Below are 13,180 nucleotides of genomic sequence, written 5' to 3'. Positions count from 1 at the left end.
TCCTCCTCCTCCTCCTCCTCCTCCTTCTTCTTCTTCTTCTTCTTCTTCTTCTTCTTCTTCTTCTTCTTCTTCTTCTTCCCTGGATCCAGTAATTAGTTGTTTGCCTTTAAAAGCAACAGTGATTCTGAGCAGCCACCGAGTTCTTTATATGTGGTGGTAGCTTGCAGGCACTGACTGGGAATTCAGCCCAACTTAGCAGCAAGCCAAGAGACAGCTGGCAGTCTTCCGAACATTTAACAAGGGGACTTTCACCTTTCTTGAGCTCATGGTGTCAACAGAGCTGGGAGTGACCCTTGACTTTGCTGATTGATTTCAGACCATCAGCATCAAGCATCCCTAGGGACTAGTTACTATGGCAGAAACCCATCACCAGCTCTAGACCTAGCCAATTCATGCCTGAACTTTAATAAGACCTTGGGGGATTTATGAGAATGGGTAAGCTTGAGAATTGTCTAGCTCCCGGGTATCCGCTGTACCGGAAGGCCAAACCACACTGATGCTCAGCCCCTTCCACTCCCTAATTATGTCTTTGTTGGTCAAATCCAACTGGTCAGGTCTACTTGTTACACTGTAACCCCCTCCCCCAAGTGTGTGTGTGTGTGTGTGTGTGTGTGTGAGAGAGAGAGAGAGAGAGAGAGAGAGATATGTATAAGTCTATGTGCATACTGTTCATGAATGTGGGTATGCATGGGCCCTCAACTTTCCACCTTAAGACAATGAATAATGCAGGTAGGATATCCCAAAAGCTTCGAGAAATTTCCCCCTCTTCAATCTTCAATCTTCTATCTTCCTGTAGGAGTATGCTGGGATTTCAAAAATTTTTGTTACTGTGTCTAGCTTTTATGTGGGTTCAAACTCAGGTCATTCAGGCTTGTGGAAAAGAAAAACAAAACTTTTTTTCCACTAAGCCATCTCCCCAGCCTTCAACTTGATACACTTTATAACTCAGCCCAGGCCCAGAGAGACCACAGGATCCATACAAAGTAAGAAAGCTAATTAGAATGAAAGCTAGACCTGGAGTTGCTTCCTAGGACCCCAGGAGTCCATGATATGTTTCACCAAAGCACAGCCTCTCAGGATGTCCTGCAAAATTAAGTCTACTTCCATGCTGACTGGAACACAGAACAGTCGAATTGCTAGCAGGACTTCTTCCAAACATGAGGAGTCACTGAATATCTACAATGTCCCAGGGACCATTCTAGAAACTGGCGAGACACCAATGTACACTAGAGTCCCTGATCTTCTGGGACAGGGATAATATGAAGAGTCAAACACTGAACAAGCCAGAAAGTATACAGTGTATCAAGTTAAGAAAACGCCTAAGAAGGCAGGTAAAGGGGAGATGAGCCAGGGAAGAGGACTCTCTGACTATGTGCCATGAGCAGAGAGGCTGAGGAGAAAGGAGGAGGATGCTGTGGTTATCATTTGAGTAGAGAACCTTCTCATGAGTGTGACCAGCAAGGACAGAAGCTGGAAGCTGGGGACAGGTCAGACCACTGGCCATCCTAGCCTTATTAGTGAACACCAGGTCCCAGAGAGAGAGATTCTGTGTTTAAAACAAACAAAGAAACAGCGTAGGTTATTCCTAAAGAATGACACCTGAGGTTGACCTCTGACCTCCACGCACATGTGCACACATGTTCATGTAGGTGCATAACTGCAGCTGCTGACCCCACGAGGCTGCTCTTCCTTTAAGCATGGTTACTCCCAGGGCTACAGAGTCAGTTACCATCTAGAACTGTTAAGAAGCTTATCCAGTGTCATCTAGCACATGGCTTCCTGTGACCATGACCCCGGGCATACATGCTGCTGTCCCTTAGCCACAGGTGCGCGCTGTGAAGAGAAAAAGCAAGCCCACCCTACAGTTTGCTCTTACAGCGTTCCTGATGTCTCCTCTGTGTCTCCTGGGCTATGGTTTCTGCAGCCGCCTCTGTCTTCTGGGACCGCCACCCCGGTGTATTGTTCTGCAAACCCTCACACATGACCTGACTACCATACTGCTCTGGTACATCTGTCCAGAATACCTTTTCTTCTTTCCTACACAACCTAAGTTTAATCCTTCCCCACCGGTTCGAGTTCCCCATGCTGGCTCCGGCTCCCTGAAGATCCAGGCCACCTTGACCTCTCCCCTGCTAACCACCAGCAGCCTCAGCAGGCCTTTTGGAATGTGATGACACTGAGGTCATAAATCATGCCCTGTCGTCTTATTTCATTCCTGAAGTGGTAGCTCAGCCACCCTGGGGGAGCAACTAAATCTTACGCTAATTTTTTTTTTTTAATTTCCATTATCAAGTCCCATGGCACGGGCCAGGTATGTGGTGTTGGTTATATAAGAGAATAGCATGTTCCTGTTCAATCAGGGCCACGGGTCTTATTACAGAGCAAGAGCCTTCCTGCCCTACACTCTAATCACTGCAGTATAGTGTTGTAGAGCATCTTACAGAATTGTCTTCCATTCTGACCTGAATGGATCTTTAATCTGCTTTTCAGTGAGGTCTAAACCCCTCAGCGTGGGACGGGAAACATTTCCCCATCTTGGCTCTGCCATTTCTTGGCAGGTGACCTCATACCTCTTGATCCATCTGGGTCAGCTTTAGGTTTTTCCAGCATGGATAACCATCTCTATCCATCTTTTGGGAGCAGGATGGGGGGAGTGTTAAGAAGATCACTTTTTAAACTTTAATGTGGCCTGAGAGATATCTCAAATGAGGATCTGAGTTTTTGAGACCTAGAATCCATGTTTAAAAACAGACAAAGTGGCAAACACTTTTAATGCCAGTGCCAGGGAGGTGGAGACAAAGGACTCTAGACTTCGATACCCAGCTAGACTGACCTAATCAGTAAACTTCAGTGGGCCAGTAAGAGACCATGTCTCAAAAGACAAAGTGGACATCTCCTGATTGACACCTAAGGTTGACCTCTGGCCTCCATACACATGTGCATGCATGCCTGCATGAGCACATACACATGCACACATTCGTGCACACAGGCACACACACACTGATTAAAATGAAGTGTCCCAATTAAATAATAAAGAGTGGGATTTATGCCTACCCAGTCCTGTCCCCGGAACAGTCAAACGTTTCCCAAGAATACCTGGATGTTTCCTCCGAATAGGTTTTTTACTTCTGTCTGGAGTGATCACTCGACTCTCCCAGTCCCAGGCAAATGCCATCTTTCCCTTCAAAATCAGACTATGGATTTCCTGGGACTGTGTTAGCTGCTAAGTTACACTGGAATCCTTCTCTCTCTGTCTCTCTCTCTCTCTGTCTCTCTGTCTCTGTCTCTCTCTCTCTTGCTTAGCATCCAGAATCCATGTATTTGGCATGACATTTTTTAGCGGTCCTTAGTAGGCACTGTCCTATATTGTAGGTATTCATAGATAATTCGTTTTTCCTTAGTAGATGGGAAGGTAGGTCCTATAGAAATTGCCTAGGAATTAAACATCTCCCCACCCCTTTCACTCAGTAGATAACACACTATACTGGTTGGTTTTGTGTCAACCTGACACAAGCTGGAGTTATCACAGAGAAAGGAGCCTCCCTTGAGGAAATGCCTCCATGAGATCCAGATGTAGGGCATTTTCTCAATTAGTGATCAAGGGGGAAAGGCCCCTTGTGGGTGGGACTATCCCAGGGCTGGTAGTCTTGGGTTCTGTAAGAGAGCAGGCTGAGCAAGCCAGGAAGCAAGCCAGTAAGTAACATCCCTCCATGGCCTCTGCATCAGCTCCTGCTTCCTGATCTGCTTGAGTTCCAGTCCTGACTTCCTTTGGTGATGAACGGCAATGTGGAAATGTAAGCTGAATAAACCCTTTCCTCTCCAACTTGCTTTTAAGTCATGATATTTGTGCAGGAATAGAAACCCTGACTAAGACACGCACTGTGGTGGTTTGAATGAGAATGAACCAACCCCCCCCCCCCAAGCTCAGATGTTTGAACACTTGTTCCCCAGTTGGGGATGCTGTTTGGGTAGATGTAGGAGGTGTGTCCCTGCAGGCAGGCTTTAATGTTTAAAAGCCACACACCATCCCTGGTGTGCTTTTTGCTTCCTGTTTTCAGTTCAAGATGTGAGCTCCCAACTTCCAGCTATAACCACCATGTGTCCATTCTGCCTTCACGGACTTTTATCCCTCTAGAACAGTAAGTCCAAATAAATGTTTTCTTCTGTGAGTTGTTTTGGTTATGGTGTTTTATCACAGCAACAGAAGTAATGGACACACGGTCAGTATGTATATAGACATTTCTTATCAGGTTTTATCTAGGAGCAGGAGGAGGAGGAGGAGGGAGAAGAAGAAGAAGAAGAAGAAGAAGAAGAAGAAGAAGAAGAAGAAGAAGAAGAAGAGGAAGAGGAAGAGGAAGAGGAAGAGGAGGAAGAGGAAGAGGAAGAGGAAGAGGAAGAAATAATAATCTCCCAATTTTATCTTCTTTCTTTAGCTCTTTTGAATAACTCAAAGAAGATCACTGACAGCCACAAGGAGTCAGGTATTAAAATACAGGCTCTCAGCCTAAGAAAATAGGATGACCTTAACCTGGTTCTGTGACAAAACAAGGACACAGATGTCATCATGCAGTTATTTATTGAGCTTTCTTCTCTCTTCTCTGCTGGTGGCATGCCAGGGCAAAGCTCAGGTAATCCACAGCCTGGCTGCAGGGTGAAGGTCCTGCAGATGTTTCCTTCCCAGCTCTTGCTTACAGTGAATGGGATGGTCATGGCCCAGGGTGGTAGCTCACACTCTGGATCTAGAGGGAGTCTAAGTTTTACCAGGAGGTACAGTTTGATTTACAGATAATTCCTGTTGCTGGGAAGGGTATTTTCTTATTAATAATCAAGGGAGGAGGGCCCAGTTCATTATAGATGGTGCCATTCCAAGGCTAGTGGTCCTGGCTTGTATAAGAAAGCAGAGTGAACAAGCAATTCAGTAAGCAGCACCCCTCTATGGCCTCTGTATCAGCTCCTGCCCCTAGGTTCCTGCCCTGCTTGAGTTCCTGTCCTGACTTCCTTCAGTGATGAGCAGTGATGTGGAAGCATAAGCCAAATAAACCCTTTCCTCTCCGCCTTGCTCCCGGTCATGGTGTTTCATCACAGCAATAATAACCCCAAGGAACTTCCAGGGGTGGTTTCCTCACCACGCCCACCCCACTGAAGCAGGCAGCCTGCTCCTGCCTCCAATCCTCTCACACCCGACTGTGCTTTAACCACAGGTTAAATCAGGTTCTCTGTGCATGGAGTCCAGACATAAGTTTGCTTTCCCCTCATAAGTCAGGAAAACCAAAGAGATGCAGTCCTTTGTCTCAGAAGGTACACAATGATGAGACCAAGCAGGACCAGCATCCTTCCAGGTGATGCCTTCCAACCGTCAGGTATGCTTAGAGGACACTATGGTATTGCTTTCCTTAGAGAAGAGCGTAAGTCAGTGACTCCACACTGTGTCCCCTGGGACCCTTCTGTTGACTGAATCCCCTTTGGGAATGGTTAAGGTAAAAAAAAAAATTTTTGTTAAAATACATAAATATTAATCTGAGCATAGTATGCATGCCTTTAATCCCAGCAACAGAGCGGCAGAGGCTGGTGGATCTGGATCTCTGTGTGTTTGAGGCCAGCCTGGCCATGATATACAAATACATATACATATACATATACATATACATATACATATACATATACATATACATATACATATACATATACATACACATATACACACACACATACACATATACATATACATACATATATATGTGTGTGTATGTATATATATAGGTGTGTGTGTATGTATATATATAGGTGTGTGTATGTGTGTGTATGTATATATACACGTGTATATACATATGCACACACATATACACACTATACACATACATACATACATACACACATATATACACACATGTATATATGTTAAAATGTATATAAAACAATATATATATTCAAATGTATGTATACACGTTATTTGCCCTCTTCAGTGAGCTGACCTGTACACTGATAAGTTGGTTGCTGCCTCTGAGACCAATCGAGGGATCAGTCCCAAGCTGTATTAACTGCTATAGAATTCTTTCCTGCCATATTGCTGTGATTAAAGCCAACAGAACATTATTTAACACTGACTTATTTGAACATATAAAACCTGACCAATTCTATCAGGTCTTAATAACTCAGTAAGGACCCCCTTAATAACTATGTTAACAGACAGAATTCATACTCACAAAACCACTGCCGGACTCCTTGGGTAATGACCGAAAGCATATGTATTATTATCTAGCCTGAAGCTAAACTAGCCACTTGATTTTACAGAATTTGATTTTTACTTACACACACACATACACACACACACACACACAAAGATCCAGGGGCTGGGGTGTGTGTTGCTCAGTGGATAAAGCACTTGTGCCAATGTGAAGAGCTGACCCCAGTTCTTCCAAATCTACAGGAAGCTGAACGGAGTAACCTAAGTCTAACCCCAGTAGGCCTACAGAAAAATGAGTGGTGGGTACAGGTCTCTGGAAACCTGCAGGCCAGCTAGCCAATGCCACAATGATCAACAAGAGACCCTGTTTCAAACAGTGTGGAAGACAAGGCTATCCCTTGACCTGTACACACCTGTCCTATACACACAAGTACATGCACACTTAAAGAAACAGACAAGTGATGTTTGGCAGGTATTTCCTAGGGTTGGGGGGTGGGGTGGGCGAAGTGAACCTATTGCTTTAAGGAAAGCTAAAAGCATCTGTGACTGGTGATAAAATCCAACCCTTTTCACTCCATATTCAGTACCTTTCTGAACTAGAACATTCCAGCTTCCTCAGATATTCTTGCCCCCCCCCCATCTCTCTCTCTCTCCCTCTCTTCCCCCTCCCCCCTCCCCCTCTCCCTCCCCCACCCTGCATTCTTCTTATGTGTGCCTGTGTGAGGGCAGATTCTCTTCACCTACTAAAACAGAGTATTGCATCACACTGGCTGCAGACCCAGATCCAAATCTCCAGCTGTCTCCTATTAAGCCTCATGTTAAAGATACCTGGGAAAGTGTAAAACAGTGTCCTTCATACAATTTTATTTTGTTTTGGGAAATATGCTTAAATATCTTATATATGCTAAGATTTGATGGATTAATTTTGGGTTAAATAAATACATATTTGAATGTTGTCTTTTCATTTTGATGTAATGTTGACAGACATAAGCCACATTAACAAAGGTACTTTGGTATCCTCAGTTGATTTAAAATATAAAAGGAGTCTTGATACCAAAATGGTTTCACCATCTCTACTATGGTACAATTCTGGGATTGCAAGCCCAGAAGTCCAAACCAGTTACAGTAATTTGAGCCTCTTTTCATTAATAAGGAAATGATTCCTTTAGAAAGAGCCTAGGAATTCAAGTCAAGACTGCAACAATCCAAGCAATCATGGCACACGCCTTTAATCCCAGCACTTGGGAGGCAGAGGCAGTTGGATCTCTGTGAGTTCAAGGTCAGCCTGGTCTACAGAGTGTTCCAAGATATCCAGGGCCACACAGAGAAACCCTGTCTCAAAAAAACAAAAACAACAACAACAAAAACCCCCAAAACAAAACAAAACAACAACAACAAAAAACTTTTCAACAGGGTTTCAACAGGGTGGAAGATCGCTACTGCCTCCCTCAGCCAAAAGGAAGGACCCACAGGATGGAACTCAATCGATGAATTGTTCAGGGAATTCCTTTTTGGCATTTATGTAGGAACCACTGTGAGACCCACAGGTCTCTCTGCCAGCATCTTTAGAAGTTTCTGCATCCCCACTGGCCTTACATGATTTTCGATGACTACCACTGACACCCTTTCTTTGAGCTTCCTTTCCCATTCCAGAAGGCATGGTATAGCCTTGCATGGACTGGCTCTCTGAGATGGCCAGGGATAGACATGAAATCTCTCACATCTCCTGGGCTCTCTTCAGTTCTTTACATAATGTCAGGTATCAACACATAGTTGCTACGAGATTGCTAACTGACCGATTAGGGTGAAGAACATTGACACAATGTTTCTCTCTACTCCACTGTCTCCTCTCTCTGAATGGCAGTTTTCTCTAAGCACACACAGACCTAAGCGTCAGAGTCGGAAGCGTGAAGGGTTTGGTTGAAATGCTTCATTGATACAATGTTTCTCCCCACCCCACAATCTCGTCAGTTTTTTCTAAGCACACAGACCGCTGGGCATCCGAGTCTGCAGGATGCTCCGCTGGCTTATCCCAGCTCTATGGAGTCTTCCCTTCATCATTTGGGGGAATTACTTAGCTCATTTGCACCCCAGTTTTGCATGTGGGGTTTCACGAAACTGTTTTAACGTAGAAGCATCCAACAGACACTGGTATTTTGTCCAATGTTTTCTTCCTTTTCTGTGGGATGCTTAATGATAAAGATCAAGGATATATCAACAACAAAGCAAACCTCAAAGCATCCGTTAGCCAGTTGGGTCTGTTAATCTGATTCCTTTTCCCTTTCACTCAATGTATGGAGGGAGGAGTGGAAATTTTATGTCAATTAAAATATGTACCATAAAATTATTTTCAGCTATGACAATCTGATATATTTAATTTAGTTATTAACTTATTTTTAAAATACAGTTACTGTCTCCATTTAAAAATTTTTATATTTCTTTTCTCTCCTTAATAAATAGTATATTTTTAGACAAAGCCTTGCTATGAAGCTCAAAGTGGCTTTCAACCTGCATTCTTCCTGCCTCACCCTCCAGAATGCTAGGATTACACGTGTGCACACCCAGTTCTCCTTGGGTCTCGAGACTCATCTTTGTTCTCATGCGGCTCTGTGTGCCTCCTGGCCTTGGTTTCTTTTCACTTCTCTGCACTCTGGTCCTGGTACCTTCAGGGTTTCTCTGGAACTAGTTAGGGGTCAGAGCATCTGATGACCTGGGATTTTCTTGTCACCCATAATGTTCTCTGATGCTTCCTGTCAACTGGTAACCGAGAACAAATCTCCAGGAATTAATTGCAAAGGTCCAGGAAGGAAATGATGGGTGTAATGTAAAGCGGATGCGAAGGGCACTTTTTATCAGGTGCAAGTTTGGTTTTAGTTGGAGAGCTGTCTGTGAGCCTGCCAAACTGATGAGGGCAAGGAAGCAGAGCGGTGGGTGGGCTAGGTAGCTCACATCAGAATGATGCCTGTCTTTGAAAAGATATTTTAGTTCCTCCATCTAGAAATGGTGATTTATGAAAGTCAATGTGTTGTTGTTTTTTTTTTTAAGTAACTTTACTTATTTGTCTTATGCATATGGGTGTTTTGTTTTCATTTGTGACTGTGTACTTTGTGTGTGCCTGTTGTCTACAGAGACAAAAAAAAAAAAAAAAAAAAAGAGGGCCCCAGTTCCCCTGGGATTAGAGTTCCTGATGGTTGTAAGCCACCATGCGGGTGCTGGGGGTTGAGCTTGGGTCCTCTGGAAGAGCAGCCTGACTGTATTATTAGCCGTTGAGCTGTCTCTTAAGCCCCTGACTTAAAATTTTTAAATAGAGTTCTCAGGATGGGTCTCCCTCCATCTTTGTTTTGTTCTGTTTGAAACGGGCTCTTACTCTATAGCCCAGTATGCCCTTGAACTTTCTGCCATCCTGCTCTCTCAACCTTCCCGGTGCTAGCGTCACAAGTGTGAAGCACAGGGCATGGCAGGTTGTCAGGATGCTCCTCGGGGGCACATCTCTGGGGACTGAAAGGTGACTTGGCCTTGACATTCCACATTCTTGAAGAATACTCTGGCAAAGAGTTTCTTTTTTTCTTTTTTTTTTTTGGTTTTGGAGACAGGGTTTCTCTGTGTAGCCCTGGCTGTCCTGGAACCCACTTTGTAGACCAGGCTGGCCTTGAACTCAGAGATCCACCTGCCTCTGCCTCCCGAGTGCTGGGATTAAAGACGTGCGCCACCACGCCCGGCTTGGCAAAGAGTTTCTGCTCACCCAGCCCTGAATAAGTGTGTGAAGTAAGCTGTCGCCTCAAGCTCACCTCCCCAAGCTGCTGTCCCAGGCAGAGTGTAGGTCATGGCCAAGATCAACCCATCTAGAAGCTGGTTACCATCCAAACAAGGCATCCTTGAAGTTCTTTTTTACTAGGTGAGCAAACCTTCTCTCCAAGCCCCCATGATTGAAGGCTCATGAACATATGTTGGTCGAGAAGGCAAAGGGCTTCCCTCAGAGAGGATGAAGAAGGACTCAGACTACAGTATCTGGACTATATCTAATGGTCTAACTCACCCCTCTGGAATTAGATAACCATACATGTTTTATATAGGAAACAGTTGGTGGAAAGTCTACGCATTTCATCCAAGCCCAGGCTAGACCCCCGCCCCCAGCTCTCACTTTCTAAATATATGGCTTCTAAGCTGAATGATACAGAGTACAAAATCAGACACATTCCAGTGCAACCAAGTGGAATCAGTAAGAATTTACCTTCTACAACTGTACCAAGCTATTATTGGGACTACAAGGTTTTCAGAAGGATCCATGTAGGGAGTGAGTCGGGAAGACATGTCAGATGCAGACAGGCTCCTTGTGGCTCCAGCCAACACAGAAAAGAGTCACCGGAGCACTGTCTCTCTTGGAACAGGGATTACAAGCTCAGTTTGATTCAGAGTTCTTCCCTGATGGGCCAAAGCAGGACACCTGGCTTGATCTGTTAGTCAAGGTGACATGTAGGACACCTGGCTTGATCCGTTAGTCAGGGTGACATGTGGACTCAGGTTTCCAGTCAGTGGAGCTCATGGCTGTGAGTTAGATTTTTTTAGTCACATTAAGGAGGAAATGGCACCAACCTTCCTATACACAACCCCATTGTGATGTCTTTATAGTTTCTTGCCAAGAAACACCACTTCTTGGAGGGAAGAACAGAAGGGGAAATGACATAATTAAATTAGTCTCAGAAAAGTAAGACATTATTATTATTTTTTATAGCTATGTGCCTTCTTAGTATAATCTTTTAAAAGAGCCCCTGTTTTCAGTACTGTTTTAGAATGTTGCAGTAGAGTGCTTTTATTACTAGTACACCATGTCTTTGAAATTCACGAGCACTAAAGCTAACTTAAACAGCTAGATAAAAAGGTAGGAGAATATACATATATATATATATATATATCCTATATATCCTTAGTATTCTTTGAGCTGGCCGTTTTCTCCAACAACAAGATGTGACAAATGTCGGTGTGCAAGCCTTCACTTACCTGTCTATCCTCTTCCTAGCTGTACCCAGAGCGACGCCGCTGTTTACCAGGTCTCGGCAAGAAACTGCGTGGGGATGATCTGCTGTTCAGCATCCCTTGAGGTCCAGTGTCTGCAGGACCCACAGGTCTCTCCTGATCCTGGAGGCAGCAGGGACACAGCTGGCAAGTGTAAAACAGAGATACGTGAAGAAGACAGCATAAACCACAAGGAGGGGAAATGGAATCCTTGTAAGAAAGAAGAAAGTACAGCTGATCCCTTCCTCGACAAATTCAACCATTTGAGTTCACCCCAGATAGTGGCTAGGGGTGACTCTGTTGCTTCCAATTCTGAGAATCCCCAATATATTAAAGAGACAAGACAAAGGATGGGGCAGTATAATTCAAATAACATGCAAGAAAATTCTTTTAATTCAAATAACACTGTTGAAAAACAAGATGTATCCCAGCTCTGGACAGTGCATGCCACTGTGCCAGGGATAATTAGTGATGGCCTAGGATACGAAGAATCTAATGAGAGTGTCAGCCCTAGTCATCAAACCCCCAAAGTACAGAAATACATCAGTTTCAGTCTTCCATTGCCGGAGGCAACCCCGTGTCCTTACCCGGATGACAGCAACTCCATCAACATGCAGCCGGGACCCCAGGTTTCCAGCGAAGACTCTGACAGTGACTATGAACTTTGCCCAGAGATAACCCTAACCTACACGGAGGAGTTTTCGGATGATGACCTGGAGTATCTGGAATGTTCCGATGTTATGACGGATTACTCTAATGCGGTCTGGCAAAGGAGCCTGCAGGGGACTGACCGAGTTTTTTTATTAGAAAGCGATGACGAAGAGATGGAATTCAATGAGTGTGGTCAGGGTGGGTGTGAGCATTTCTTCAGTGAAATGGGTTGTGGGCCTCAGGTGTCGGGTGGCATGTGGTCTATGAATGTTGCCACTGGCTTCTGTAGTTATCACTCACAACCCCAGGAAGTGGGGGTCAGGAGCAGCGGAACCTCCGGGCATAGCCCGTTACCCCTGCATTCAGAAATGACTCTTACCCTGGGACCTCACCAGGATGGAACAGCTAAGATGACAGAACCGGGGAGGGCTCCACTCCCTACTGCTCCCGAGGCTGTTGAAAATGACTGTTCAGGAATTCGGGGAGAAACCAGAGACAACCCTGAAGCAGGAGAGGAATTCTCCGGTGAGAATCTACAGACTATGGATAAGGCAGAGACAGAGGCATCAGTGAAGCCCTTGTCTGGGGGCTCAGATAAGACAGAGGTGAAGCAGGGTTTGGAAAACCTGGCTCGGGAACGCACAGACGAAAAGTACCCAGGCAGCAGGAAGGCAGCCCTGAGACCCACCAGGGCGAGGCGGCCCGGAATGAAGGCAAACACCAAGAAGCAGCTGTTGAGAGACAGTGCCCCCAAAGGCACTCTAGATCTCCTCCCCAAAGAACCGACTAGGCAACCCTTATCCGGGAGCTATGGACAAGAGCCCACACACACGGAAGCAGGAGCTCCTGGCTGGGATTCCCACTTCCACGCAGAAGCGTGTATTCCACTTCCTACAGAGCAAGACTCCAAAATCCTTCGACCACCAGCAGACCCACTTTCTAAGGAAGAGGACAGCAGCTTCGAGGGAGGTGGGGCACTGCTTAATAAATTATTTGAAGCAAGCCAGATTCCAGACCGGACTGACCATCTTCAGGTAAGACCTGCTTTTGAAAAACTACGAGAGAAAAGGTGATGTGTGTGTGTGTGTGTGTGTGTGTGTGTGTGTGTTCTTCACTTAGCACTTGTAATTCTTATACTATAATGTAAATCAAAATACATGTTCCAGTGCTGTCGGGGTACTTGCGAAAGACAGCTGCTGTTTCTGCAGCGAGGAAGGAAATCTGGCTTAGAAAAAAAAGGGCCCAGATAAACCCTAAGCCATCCTAATTATAGCATGAGAGTCGTAGGGGTGAGAGGCTCTAATGGGGTTCTGGACAGCTGGAAAAAGAAAC

General features: G+C 45.0%; 1 protein-coding gene across 1 annotated transcript in view; it reads left to right on the top strand.

Annotated features, from left to right (window-relative positions):
* Alpk2 (alpha kinase 2) overlaps window positions 1-13,180 on the top strand; it is a 124,125-nt gene that overhangs the window by 30,341 nt on the left and 80,604 nt on the right. Inside the window, exon 4 of the mRNA XM_021151041.2 lies at window positions 11,202-12,882. Within this exon, the coding sequence (XP_021006700.1) occupies window positions 11,202-12,882 (1,681 nt within the window). The remainder of the gene's footprint in view (window positions 1-11,201; window positions 12,883-13,180) is intronic.

This window comes from Mus caroli, chromosome 18 (genome assembly GCF_900094665.2).
Source record: "Mus caroli chromosome 18, CAROLI_EIJ_v1.1, whole genome shotgun sequence".
NCBI classification, from domain to species: Eukaryota; Metazoa; Chordata; class Mammalia; order Rodentia; family Muridae; genus Mus; species Mus caroli.
Note: the sequence above shows the minus strand (reverse complement) of the source record. Positions and strands in the feature narration are given on the sequence as shown.